The 14,515-nt window shown below is 47.9% G+C and overlaps 1 protein-coding gene across 4 annotated transcripts in view; it reads left to right on the plus strand.

The window, feature by feature from the left end:
- Positions 1-14,515, plus strand: part of Samd4a (sterile alpha motif domain containing 4A) — a 206,481-nt gene that overhangs the window by 116,194 nt on the left and 75,772 nt on the right. For all 4 annotated transcript variants that reach the window (XM_021641253.2, XM_021641254.2, XM_060390684.1 and 1 more), the window contains one exon: positions 6,594-7,112. In XM_021641253.2, coding sequence (XP_021496928.1) covers positions 6,594-7,112 — 519 coding nt within the window. The remainder of the gene's footprint in view (positions 1-6,593; positions 7,113-14,515) is intronic.

Below are 14,515 nucleotides of genomic sequence, written 5' to 3' on the forward strand. Positions count from 1 at the left end.
TTGTCACTCAGAGAATCGTGGGACAGTTTCCTAATCCTCATGGTCTTTAACTATAGCATAACTCTTTCAAATTTCCTTTTGCCCTTCTTACGCCACTAGATTAAAAATGATGAATCACGAACATTGTCCCACACTAACTCCCCAGCACACCTGGCCTCCTTACACAGAGGAAGCAGCAGAGGATGTGAAGATGAGTTGGCACCATCATATGCTCACGCCAAGAGGCTGACTTGGGCTGACTGCAGAGGCAGACCCTGCGATGCTGGCGTGGTAATTTGACTTGGGGAACCATTGTTGACAAGATGTAGCCAGATAATCAGCACGCATTCTCCTGCAGGCAGACCACTACAGGGAGCCAAATTATAATCAGAAACCATTTTCTAGGTCGCCCTGAAAGATCTCCACCCAGTAATGTGGACGTAGCTCAAGTCTCCACGATTAGTGCACTCTTACCCTGAAGGCACCTAGGGAGCTATCTCAGAGTCCACCGTTGCTGGTGAGGAAAAATATCAAGGCCAGGTGGGTGAGTAAGGCATTTTAGAGGCAAGTTAGTGTCCTGGGCTTGTCTCAGAGAAGGAATAGGAATGTCAGAGGGACCGAACATTCCAAGCCAAGTGTCTAAAGCTTCCTTTTTTCCTTAGGGGCACTTGGTTATCGTTGGGCCACAAAACAAATTATTCAAAGCTTGGCTGCTTAGAGCAACACATACGTAATCACACACTGGTTCTGTGGCTCTAGAAAGGTGTGGCTGTAGCTCAGGGTACCTCCAAATGCTGTCTGGGGCTCTAGTCCTGTAAAGGCTCTGCAGGGCCGAGATCTCCCTTACAAGGAGGTCACTTACATGGCTAGCACCTTGACCTTGTGGGTGGAGGGCATAGGAGCTCTGCGATGGCTAATCTTATTCAACCTTACACAAGCAAGAGTCAGCAGAGAGGAGGGTGCCTCAGCTGAGGAAATGCCTCTGCTGGGTGGTGGTGCACACCTGTGATCCTAGCACTGGGGAGGCAGAGGTAGGCGGAATTCTGAGCTCCAGGCCAGCCTGGTGTACAGAGCCAGTTCCAGGACAGCCAGGGCTACACAGAGAGACACCGTCTCAAAAACAAACAAACAAACAAAAAAAACACACACAGGGGAAAATGTCTCCATAAAATCTGGCTATAGACAAGCTGTAGGGCATTTTCTTAATTAGTGATTGATGTGGGAAGGCTCAGCCTTTAATCCCAGCGCTCAGGAGACAGAAACCTTCAATCTGAGTTTGAGGCTACCCTGGCCTAAGAGCGAGTTCTAGGGACAGCCAGGACTACAAAGAAAAACCCTGTCTAAAACAACAAGCACGCAGGTTGCAAGCAAGCAAGCAGCGCTCCCACAGATTCATCAGCTCCTAGCCCAGGCTCCTGCCTTGCAGGAGCTCCTGTCCCGACTTCCTCCGCGGCGTGCTGACCTCTGGCCATGGCGTCTCATCAGAGCAATAGCAGCCCTTACTAAAACAGCCCTGGTTCCTCACCAGAACGACCTCATTGGATTGCTTCCTGGGGGAAGAGTGACCTCTCCATATGACTACTGACTTCCTTAGAGAAGAGAGCAAGGCAGGAGCCACATCCTTTATAAGCTGAACCCTAAAGTCGCACACTGCCATCTCCGCCACATGGCTGCACGTAACTCACTAAATCCCCCTAGACCTCAAGGGAGAGCATAAGGTTCCCTTCCCAAGACAGTGTCCAAAGAAATTATGAGCACCTTAAACCATAAAAAAGTCTCATCTCCGCTGCCTCTGAAGCTCCCTTTGCCGCACTCCCACAGCCCTGTGACGGTAGCTGCGCGTGTCCGCACTGTTGCTGTGATGATTGCATACCACAACTGCTGAAATATCTAGCTTCTGGTCGTTCTAGCGTGGTAACCATCTGTAGCTACGCTAATTTGTCTGCTTCCATCCTGCCTCTTCGTTAGTCAAGGGACCAATGACAGTTTAGTTGCTCCGCCTACGTCCGTCTCTCATCAGCAAAATCAGGTTAGTTATGAGCTCTGCCGCCCCGCCCCCTCCGCTAAGCTCCTTGAGAGCTTTCAGTGAGTAATTAAATGCACAGGGCTTACAAGCGAGCCTGGCCCGCAGGAACCGCTCAATACTGTTAGCTGTCAGTGTGACAGCTATAGAACTGTGAGCCAGTAGGTGTGGTCAGCTTCAGAAAGCAGCCTTATAGCTGTGTCCCCAGAGGGGTAAGCAAAACCGCGGGTGTCTTCCGGTCACACCACAACCTGGCCACACTCAGACCATTGGAAGGCTATTCCTGAGGATAGCGCTATTTCAGCCCTAGATGGGACCAGGGACAGAGGCCTCTCGTCCTCCTCTGCAGGGCCTCTTCCCTCTGAGGCCCGGGTTAATCCTTAGCAAAAAGTGGTGGCTGGACACAGCGTGTTTCATTCGCACTGGGTCCTATGTATGTTTTATTTTTGTCCTGACTTTTTTTTTTTTTTTAAGACCGACCTTTCGTGAGGGAAGAATATTTAAACGGGGAAGTGACCTAGCAGGAATCTAGGAAGTTCTTCAGCCTCCCACAATTTTATTAAAAGTTGTTTCCAAATTGAAGTGTAAGGGTCTGTGTGAGTGCCCCCTGCTCTGGTTCACTGTTGACTTAGGACACCTCTGTTCTTCTCTGGAGCTTTTATTTTCTTTCTGTGGCGCTTGAGACCCTGGGATAGGCTGACTGGATTCTTTTCCCCCTGAATACAGCCATCGTGTAAAGCATGCCAGATTCACGCTTCACTCATGCCTCATGCCTATCATCCCAGCAGAAAGGCTGCAGCAGAGGGATTGCTGTGAGTTGGAAGCCAGAATGAACCACATAATGAGGCTTTGTCTCAAAACAAATAGACAAAAACAAAAAAACAAAACAAAAACCCCAAAACCTCAGACTTCAAGAAAACCCAGAAAATGGTGCCTGTTCTCTGCTGACAGAGTATGGGAAGGATGGAGCTGTTGTGATGAGTTTCATTCACCTCCCAGACCTCCTTGAAAAAGGCTCTACCTGGTGGGGCACACAAAGTTCTTATATCTGGTGGCAATCAGCTAAACAGTATATCTAGTGGCAATTAACTGAATCTTCAGAGAGGCAGGAAGGAGCTCCTGGCTCACACCTTTCTTCTCCAGCAGAACTGTCTAGCCTGTGCTGGCCTGCTCACTGGTTATCACACCGGCTCCTGAGCAGGGCAACATAGCTCATTCAAGTACGGATGTGTTGGTGATAGTGTACACCCTGGATTTCCAAGATTTAACCCAAGCCCAAAGAGGGTAAATGCCTGTCTCCCTCATGCTCTGTGCCGATTACATGCTGAAATGCTTCTTTAGTGTTGGATTAAGTCAAATAGCTCGTTGCTCTTTAGTAATTTGACTACTGCAACACTTCAAGCTCTATATGTGACTCATGTTCTCTTACCATGAGACTGTGGTGCTGGCTCCCCCTGCGCTGGTAGTATTCAGACACTCCGCCCCACCCCCACTCCCACCACTGCCCTGGGAACAGGGATTTTAGAAACTTCCACCACAACTCCTCTGTACTCCCATGATTCTGGCTCCTTATTTCTTCTCTGTAGCCACCCTTGGTCTGTCTTCAGGTTAGTGGCTTCTGTGTCACACAGTGATTCTTTAGCATCCCAAGAAACCCCACATGAAGAGGGCCCAATAATTGCCTCTTAACTGTTGGAAGTGCAACTCATTTTCCGCCCCCTCCCTTCACTCCTTATCTTTTTTCCAACTTGTTGATATTCTTAATAACTTCCTTCACGTCTTCCCTCTATTTATTTATAAAACTCAACACCCAAAGCCACTTACATCATCACTCTGTGGGTCTGGCTGATGCAGAGAAAAGGGAAAGGATTGTTTCTACCATAGGGTACTCAAGGGGTCCTCTTGATACTTCATCTCATAATCCAAGGAAAGCAGAAACTATTGGTACTACCCATGACTGATTTGGCAGTTAAGGCTCAAAAAGTTTAAGCAATGTAACAAAATTCCACTACAAATTAAGTGGCAGGTCTGGGGTTAATTCCCAGGCCTGACTCCAAAGACCACGCTTCTTCACTGAGCACAATGCCCGCAATGCTGATCCATTAACCTTCTGTTACTGTAACACAATCCTAAGAGAAACAGCACTTAAAAAGAAGAAAGGTTTCTCTTGACTCTCAATTTGAAAGAGTCCAATCCATAATGAAAACTATATCTCATGACAGCCAAGAAGCAAAGAGAGAGATGAGGTAGGGTTCTACTATCTGTCTCAGGGACATACCTCGAAGTGATCAGAAAATCTTCAAGTATCCTTCACTCTGAATATCTCCAAACTGGGGGCCAAGCCTTTAACATAGGGTCTTTAGGGAACTCTAGACAAAGCCACAACACTGAGGTTTTTCTTTGCAAGCATTCTGAAGAGACATACCAATGAGTTTGTAGCTTATAATTAACTCCTGCAAACCTGAAAGTCCCATGTGAAGAGCTGGAGTTGCCCAGCTCTTCCGATAACTGTCCACCCCCAAAACTAGCAGGCAACATGCATTGCTTGGCATTTGAGTGGGACAGGGAAGGAGGCATTAGAGAACAGATCCTCACACACATGAACCGTGAGGAAACTTGCGTGAAGTGAAGCATTCCATGGGGTAACTGGGCAAGGTGGTTCATGTCTGCTGTCCAGCCCTCAGGGGGCTGAGACTGAGTCAACCACAAGTTTGAGGCCAGCCCAGGCTTCAGAGTGAGAGACCCTGTCTCAAAAAAATAAGAAGATAAACACTGAGTTCCCACTTGTCTGAGGTACCTAGAGTAAAACCAGGTTCTTTAAGGATAGAAAATGAATGATGGCTTTCCCAAGTCTAGGAAAGGGGTAGGAGGTTTGTGTTTTGAGGAGGACAGACTTTCCTTTTGCAGGGTCTATAGCAGTGGTTTTCAACCTTCCTGATGCTGTGACCCTTTAAAAGAGTTCCTCATGTTGTGCTGGCCCCAACCATAAAATTATTTGATTGCCATTTGTAACTGTAATTTTGCCACTGTTACGAACAAGAACGTAAATAGCTATGTTTTCCAATGGTCTTGTGAAAGGATTGTTCAACCTCCAAAGAGGTTGCGGCCCACAAGTTGAAAACCGCTGGTGTAGAGGCCAATTGCATGCTATTGTGAGTGTCCTTTAATGACGCTGAGCTGCTTAACATGCTTGCTGCTGTGTATTTTGTCACAGTAAGAACAAAGAGGTCTTGAAGCTGGCGAGACAGCTGAGTGGTTAAAATACTTTCTTGTAAGTATGAGGACCTGAGTTCAATTCCAGGAACTCACGTAGAAGTGTCAGGCATGATGGTGCATGCTTGTGAGTGGCTCTGGGAGGCAGAGCTCGAAGGCTCCCTGGGGCTCGCTGGGCAGGTTGCCTGGCCTCATTGTTGAGCTCGGGGGAGACTGTGGCGATGAATGTAGATGCTGCTCCTTAGGATGGCATCCAGTGCTGTTTGCTCCTGCACACACACGCTTACGCATGCACACATGTGCAGCACTCATCCACACCAATAAAAATCCTAAACTGAAAATAAAGTGTTAAAAAGCCCACAGACATATCATCATATAAAGATAAATAACGGACCAGTATGTGTGATCCAAGGTTTGCCTGGAGCTGCGTGGCCGGCTTGCTCTGTTACCGTCTTAGGAGAAAGCCACAGCTCGCAGCACTAAGGTTGGGAGGCAGGTGCTGGGTTCTTTTCTCCTGACATGCTCCTCCGAGTGGAGATGGGAACGGGCCTCACACATCCCTTCTCCAGACACTTTGAACAATGCCTGGAGTTGGGAGGCAGCATCGCTCCAAGAAGTTCTCCGTGTGGCCTCTCGGTTGACGGAAATTCGCTTAGGCTTGGTCCTTGGTGGTCTAGGGTTGTGGCTAGGCTTGTCCAAGAAGGAAAATGGGAATGTCAGTTCTCTTTGGTTGGACCAAAGTGGTTGTCATCTTTTGGAAATGTGAATGATCAGAGACTCCAAACCACTAAGCATTTGTCTGTTGAGTTTTAAACCTCTTTTTAAATGGAGATTATATTTATTTTATGTATATAAGTGTTTGCCTGCATGCATGTCTGTGCACCATGTGTGTGGATGGTACCCGAGGAATCCAGAAGAGGGTGTCAGATCCCCTGGGATTAGAATTACTGGCAGTTGCCAGCCGCCATGTGGGTGCTGGGAATTAAACCCAGGTCCACTGGAAAAGCAGCCGGTGCTCTCAACCATCTCTCCAACCCCCAAGAATTTAGTTTTTTTGAGACAAGGTCTCATGATGTTCATGCTGCTTCATACTTCCTAAGTGGTAGTAGATGACCTTGAACTACTACAGATCCTCCTGACTCCACTTCCACATCACAGGTGCTTACCCCTCTCCTCAGATTTTACACAGTGCATGGGATCAAGCCCAGGGCTTCGGGGGCTAGGCGTGCATCCCTGACTGCACGCTCTAAGAATGTTTGAACTCTAGCTCATTGAAGTCCCTGGCCCCTGAAAACCCAAGCCACAGACATTCAGAGTGTGGCGTTGAGTGTGATTGTGGGTGTATTTGCTCATGCGTCCTGTGTACTTTCCTTTTCAGGAATCATTAACCAATGGCAGCAGGAATCCAAGGATAAGGTGATTTCCCTTCTGTTAACTCACCTGCCCTTGCTGAAGCCCGGGAACCTCGACGCAAAAGTAGAGTATATGAAACTGCTGCCCAAGATCCTGGCGCACTCCATCGAGCATAACCAGCACATCGAGGAGAGCAGGCAGCTGCTGTCCTATGCTCTGATCCACCCAGCCACGTCCCTGGAAGACCGCAGTGCTCTTGCCATGTGGCTGAACCACTTGGAGGACCGGACGTCGAGTGGCTTCGGTAGCCAGAGCCGAGGCCGCTCCGACTCCGTGGATTACGGACAGGCGCACTACTATCACCAAAGACAGAACTCTGACGATAAGCTCAATGGGTGGCAGAACTCGCGGGATTCCGGGGTCTGCATCAGCGCCTCCAACTGGCAGGACAAAAGCCTGGGCTGCGAGAATGGCCACGTCCCCCTCTACTCTTCCTCATCTGTCCCCACCACAATCAACACGATTGGAACCAGCACGAGTACGAGTAAGTCCCCCCGCCCCCTGGAACCCCTTTAACGCATTCTGGTTTGGTGATTTGCTGTGTGTGGCACGTCCTGCTGACCTCGTCTGCTCTGAGCACCCTGTAACCCTGGGAAAAGAAGGGCTGGTGGCAGCCGGCTGTGGGAGAGGGCTCTTTGGACTCGGTATTTGTTGCTCTTTGGCTCTGGAAAGATGAAAAATCTGGGCAGGTTAAAATGATGGATGGTCCAAATTTGGGTTTAGACAGACCAAAAATAAAGAAATGAGAGAAGAGAGAGTCAATGGTGAGAGAAGGAACCATTCTGTTTCCACAAATAAAAATGCCTTTCACCCTGGGGCTCCGGGATTTGCAGACACTCGTTACTGTGTGCTTCTCGGAACCTGTGTTAACCCATGGTTGACCAGCCGGCCTCATGGCCTTGTGCACCGTCCTCCTCCTCCTTCTTCGCTCATGTATGTTTCTTTTTAAATAGTCACGGGGAATGTCTTCCCTTGCATTTTCTGGTGGAACGCCCAGCTATTGGGGGCCCCCAACCATGGGGAGCAGGTTTGCTGACTGAGAGTGCCGCTCTGTGCTGTGAGCTGATGTGAGCTTCCTCTCACGTAGTCTGAAAGAAGGTCAGGAGGTGCTCTGTGGAAAGGGAGGACAAGTGACAGCTTCTCACTCTTCTGACCACTCCACTGGGCGTGAGGGCTGGGAGTCCTTTCATGGTGTCCTGCCTAGGTCGAGCAAGGTGGCCAGCCTCCACTCACGCCTGGATAGCAGGGCTGTAGGAGGACAGCAGCGTCACCCAGCAGCATTCCTTAGTGCTCATATCTGTGACTTCTGTGGCACTTCCAGGAGAACTCTAAACTTCCTTGGGGAAAGGTTTTTTAATTGGACCCAATGTGCGTGTCAACACGCAGGAAATCCTCTATTAACAGACAAGAAGAGGGGCTGAGAGTGGGGCTTGTTGGTGGTGGAGTGTTTGCCTAGCATGTGTGAGGCCTGGACCCAATCCCCAGCACCACAAACAGGTGGAAGAAGATAGCAGACACTCTAAAAAGAGCAGGAATGCCTTGGCCTCTACACGAATCCTTTGACCGTTAGACCTCTTTAAATAGCTTTCTGAAATATTAGGAATGACAAATCCTAGCTGCCTCAGTCCAAAAGATCACCAAAATAATCAACACTGAAGATCATACTCTGTTTTGGGCACAATATAGGACTTTTGCTCCTTTTCCTTTTTATTTTCTTTTTTGCATTTATCTTGAACAGCTGTGAGTTGGGGGAGTGTCACAGTGCTGTCCTGGAAGTCTCATGGCACTTTATAGACTCAGAATCCAGCAAGAACAGCTTTTCCTCAGCCTCTGTGTACCAGAGTAACGGCAGGAACTACTGCAGATCTGAAGGCCTCTTGGCCTGAGTCTCCTGGGTATGATCAGTCCAAGTTATGGTCACAAAAGGCCTTGGTAACTGGAGATACAAAGTTCCGAGCCCCGCCTGTCTTCTTTATCTGTTGCATACTCGGTGCCATTCCTCCTGAGCTTGACTGTGGATCCCTGCATATTTCATTTTGCAGACTGACCTACTCAGAGTCAGGTTTTGACAATGCTGGCGCTTTGAACATGCCTAGCAGATTGTAGTCAGCAACCACTCACTCACGCAGTGACTGCCCAACCAGGCGTCAAAGGTTATGTAGATGGCTTCCATGGCTGTCTTGACCTAGGAGCCCTTATGAGCTTTGAGTTGCAAAGGACTTGGAGGATTAACAAGATGACTGCATGCACATATGTAAAGGAAGAAAGGTGTTTTAGAACATCAGCAGAAAGATCTCAAACCGCCCTCCAGAATGCTCCTTCCAGCACTTAGGCCCAGGCCTCAGCTTTGATTATCATCTTCACTCCTGGGCATGGCCATGAGAGCTCAGCTGTAATGTTCAAAACTGCAAGTCATTAGTTTAGTCCTGAGTCTATAAAATACACCCCATGTCCCGGGGCAGCCTGACAAAGTAGAGAGCTCGCGGACCCGAGCGTAAGCCCCTCCAAGGTCCTCAAGGAGACCTACAACTTGCTAACTACAAGTTGGCCAGGCTACTGAGTCCTTTGAACAAAGCTCCCACTTGTAAAACGAGAACATTCCTGATGCCTACCCTCTCGTGCTGTGGGAAGACCAGGTCCTGGCCAGAGCTCAGGGAGCACACGGTAAGTGTGCGCTAGAGGGGAACGTGGGAGAAGCTGGAGGACACAGAAAGGAGCTAAGTGGTCCTGGCGATGCCCACCGTCTGTACCCTCACCTTCAGTCCTGAATGCTCCCGACAGAAACATCTCTCCCTAAGCCTAAGGCTTAGTACAGGTGCTCCTTGACTCAAGCGGCCTCTGTCCTAGTAAATCCATTATAGGCTGACAGTGTTCTAAGCCAACACCTCATCCGCCAAACCCAGGCTGCTGAGCACCATTGCTCAGCTGATCCTACCATAGATGTGTTCAGAACATTTACTAGTCTACAGTGGGGAACGCCCTGACCCAAGGCGATTCCTTATGGAGTACGGAAAGGTGGAAACAGAATGCTTGCACCCATGTCCTCCTAGACAGTTTCTAAGTTAAAACATCGTTAAGCCCAACCATTGCAGGTTGGGGAGCAAAGGTAGCCCAGCTTGTGAATGGACTATGACCACTGCACTGCGGTAGAACATGGGTGCAGCTTCTTCCACTGTAGTAAAGAGCTGCAGTTTTTCTTTCTAAGTAGGAAAAAGTAGCTGCTTGAGATAATGTCATTTTTTAACGACTTAAGTTGATTGCTGCTTCCTATTTTCAAATTATCGACCAAGTTCGTGACAGTCAAGGCAAAGTGCCTCCCTGAAAAGCCACACCCCTACGGTCTTCTTTAATTTTTTTTTTTTAAGATTTATTTACTTTTCTATGTTTGCGGGTGTTTTGCCTGCATGTATATGTATGTACCATGTGCATGCCTGGGATCCATGGAGGACAGAAGAGGGTGTCAGATACCCTGAAACTGGGACTACAGATGGTTGGGAGCCACTCTGTGAGTGCTGGGAACTGAAACTGAGTTCTCCGGAAGAGCAACAAGTGTTCTTAATCAATGAGCCATTTCTCTAGCTCCCAGATTTTTTAAACTAATTTTAGTCCAATGATTTTTTTAATATCCCTTTAGGTCATTAGACCTTCAAAAAAAAGTCCCTTGGCCTTTGCGGCTTCCTCCCTGTACAAGCCCCTAACCCTCCAGCCACCCTGCAGATGCTGTCTGTCTTGTGCTGAGACTGTTGGAATTCATGGGGACATGAGCAGAAGGCGTTGCTCCTGCTCGCAGGGAGAGAGAAGCTGTGCCAATCAGTGTTATAATTAAAAATCAAAGATTTCTTCCTGTCTGACCTATTGTCCAAAGAACGCCACGTTTCCAAAGGACAGAAAAGCAAAGCGTAAACCAATTCACAGGCGCTGCTACGGCACCTGCAGGCTCAGAGTTACTTGGATGAGTTGCTGTCTTGGCGTGCTTTCTGTAGCTATAACAGAACACCATGGAGAGGGTAATTTCCTTACCAGAGAAGTGTGTTTGGCATGTGGCTCCAGAGCATGCAGGCTCCCTGGGCTCTGCAGAAGGGCAGCCTCTGGTGGGTGTCTCTATTGCATCAGAAGGTGGCCTCTCCTGGCGAGAAGGATGACTATGAGTGTGTGCAAAGGAGGCCTGAACTCGCTTTTGTAACAAAACACTAATTCATTCATCACGGCAAAGCCCCATGACCTTGTCATTTCTCCAAGGGCCTACTTCTCAAGCCTCTTGCCTTGGGACCAGGTTTCTAATTCATTCAGGAAGCACATTCAAGCTGCAGTAGGCTGTACACTGTAAGAGCCATGAATGTTTGGAATGGATTCTTGTGATCTGGGGGTGTAGAGGTCAAACTGTGGCGGAGGGAGTGGGAAGTAGGGAGGAAAACCGGAGGAGGGCTCAGGGAGGAACATCCATTCTGAGCAAATGATGTTGTTGTGGGTGTGTGGGCAGGTTGGGGGGGCGCAGGGAAGGGGAAGGGAGGGAAGGGCAGCAGAACACCGAGGAAGGGGTCTGTGAGCACCGCTAAGGAGGCTGAATAGGATATGAGCACAGTCGTGCGGGGATTGGTCCTCTATAGGAGAACCAGACAGGCAGCAAACAGTGGGTGCAAAGTCAGTGAATTTCGAAGCCTGTGCTGTTAAATCGCACAAGCATCGTTAGGATGAGAGCAGAAACAAAGTGCCAGGGAAGTTCTGGGTGCTTATACATGGCTGATAAGAATGTAAACTAGTGCAGCTATCATGGAAACCAGGCAGAAGGTCTTCAGAAAACTGGTAATGGGGGCTGGAGAGATGCCTCAGCACTCATGAGCTTGCTGCTTTTGCAGAGGAACCAGTTCAGTCCCAGCACTCATACTGGGTAGCTCACAGCTGCCAGTAACTCCAACTTCAGGGAATCCAACATCCCTTTCTGACCTCTCTAGGCACTCATATTCACATGCCGAACCTACACATAGACACACAGAGATACATAACATACTGTAAATTTTTTTAATTAAACAAATCCAACAATTGATATTCCATCTAACACAGCTGAACCACTCCTGAACGTTACAGCACTGTTTACAGAGGCTGAATTATATAACTAATTTATGTGTCCAGCAACTGAAGAAAGGATGAGGAAAATGCGGGCGATAATGCACTCAAGGAAACTTGCCTCTGTCATTCATACATGCATAGTTACACATAAAACTTGAAAGCAGGGTGGTGTTGGCACACAGCGCTCGGAAGGCAGAGGCAGGAGGATCTCTGTGAGTTTGAGACCAGCCTGGTCTTCAGAGGAAGTTCCAGGACAGCCATGGCTACACAGAGAAACCTGTCAAAAAAAAACCAAAAAACAAAAAACAAAACAAACAAACTTGAAAGTAGAGAGAAATCTGTTTAGGGGGATTAGGAAGGGACAAACAGGAGGGCAAGAAGGTGAGAAAAATGGGGATAGAAGGATAAGGGAAGTGTGTTCAAATTATAAAAAAAAAAATTAAAAGAAAACAGTTGTTCCTAGGTGAAATTATTAGGTTAGGATTCGGTGTTGGTATGGACAAACATTATTGATTGACACATTTGGTCAATTCGTGCAGAAAACTTTCACTGAGACTTTTGCAGGCCTAAGCTTCTCAGGGCATCTTGGACACATCAGTGGGTAAGACCAACTCACTGTATGTTGTGGAACAGTCTAGAGTATATAAATTAGAGTATAAAGGGAAATCATATGGTTAATTAGAACTTGGTCAGTAACATGGAGAGTCAAGTTTGTACAATTAGGCCCAGGTGCTAAGGTGGTTTGGGTATGAAGTTGGTTGGTCAGAGCAGGCCTCATTGAGATGCAGGTGAGGAGTTAATGAAGCATCCAAGGGAAAGAGCAGACCAAAAAGCTAGGGCAAAGATGCCTAGACTTAACGCCCAACTTATTCAGAGAAAAGCAAGAAGGCTTCTGCTTAGAGGAGAGCGTGGTAGATAGTGGTGGGATCTTTGGGCAGGGACCACATCCATATGAAGGCACAGTCGGCTGTGACAAAGACTTCGATTTTAGCTCTCGGCAAGCCAGGAAACTACTGGGAATTTTTGACAGATGAACGGCATGGCCTGCCTCACATTCTAAAGGGATTCGTTGGCTGCTATATCTGTGGACAGACTGTACCAGGGCAAAGACAGATTCAGAGAAACCATTTTGGAGGCTGATATCACCATCATCCAGGCAAGGATTGTGATGGTTGGAATCAGCTTGTGACAGTGGACAGGTGAAAAGTGAGCAGTGCACCAACCACTGCATATTTTTTAAAAGTAAATTCCTTTCTCATTATTTCTCTCTCGTCCACTTCTCCGTCAGTAAAGGGGATGAAAGAAGACTCCACAGTAGCTGCTGTGGGGTTTGCCTGAGCCACTCCTGGAAGGATGGTGTTATTTCCAGTTGAGATGGGTGAGTCCGAGCTGGTCAGACAGAGGAGCTCTGGGCCAAGAGACTTACAGTGTCAGAGCTGGTGAGTCCGGCCTGAGCGATGGAGAATCAGAGATGCTGAGGGGGTGGCAGGATATGTAGATACGTGGTTTGGGAGAGAAGGTGGACCTGAGGCTTAATGACTGAGCAGCACTTAAAGCAATAAGACTAAACGGTATTACAAGGTAGAGACAACCAAGGAGTCCTAAGGACCCTCCAATGTGGAGGCCAGAGGAACAAAGGCAAAGGACAAGGCAAAGGAAGAAAACACACTTCAGACAGAAGAGAGTAATGAACTGAATAAAGTGTATTGATAGGCTTGAAGATTAGCCACCATATTGATTAAAGAAGATTAACAGAGATAAGTCAAGAGTCAAAGCTTATGATGGATACTGAAGGTTGAGCCAGTGATTATGAAGAGATAGGATTGTGAGCTAGATACAAGCTTGACTTTTACAAGATGTTGTAGCATTGAGATGGAGAAAAATGTTATATATTACAAATTTTAAAATGCCTGGAAGAGCTGCTCCAAGTTTCTGAAGGAAAAGAATAGGACAAGTCAAAAATAGCGATCCCCAACTAAGGCCGGTTCCACCCACTTCGTCCTTTTCAGGGGCAGATGCCGAATCCTGAGGTTTCAAAACCTGACCTGGGCCTTTCCTTCCTTAAGAAAATGAGGTGTCAGAGCTAATACAAGCCAACATGTCCCCTTCTGTCAGGCTGTTCAGCCTGATGACAAGTGAGAATGTTAGATGGTGGTGATATACGTCTTTAATCCGGCACTTGGGAGGCAGAGGCAGGTAGCTCACCTGGTCTACAGAGTGAGTCCAGGACAGCCAGGGCTACACAGAGAAACCCTGTCTCAGAAACAAACAAATCAAACAGGTGCGGGTTCAGTTACTGGGCCCTGGAAACAAGAAAAGTAAAAAGTGTTAGTTGTCACCATCTTGCCCCAAGTTTCGTCAACTTTGTTTTATCCACCAAGAGAGACACAGTCTGGCTCAGTATCCCTGGCTTCCTGTCTGGTCAACTGAGACATGGTTTTAATTAACATTAAAAACAAACAAACAAACTGTAAATAGCATGAAATTATTCCTGTTCACATTGCAGTACTACTTGATTCCTGTTTGTGGGAAAGGAGGTCTAGTGATTGAATCTAGTGGCCAGATACATGCACTTAACTTCACACCTGGCTCGCTCTCTCTCTCTCATTTACAGGGTCTCCTAAGTGGCCCAGGCTGCACTTGAACTTGTGATGCTCCCGCTCAGCCCTGGGGTTACAGGCATGGGTCCCCAGGCCCACCTAGAACTAGCTTCTCTGGGGGGCACTATGGTGTTTATGCTTGCTTGCTTTGAAACAGGGTCCTCCCATTGGCTCTGACTGGCTCGGACCTCACTGTGGAAACCAGGCTGACCCAGAACTC

The sequence above is a fragment of the Meriones unguiculatus genome, chromosome 9, assembly GCF_030254825.1.
Source record: "Meriones unguiculatus strain TT.TT164.6M chromosome 9, Bangor_MerUng_6.1, whole genome shotgun sequence".
NCBI classification, from domain to species: domain Eukaryota; kingdom Metazoa; phylum Chordata; class Mammalia; order Rodentia; family Muridae; genus Meriones; species Meriones unguiculatus.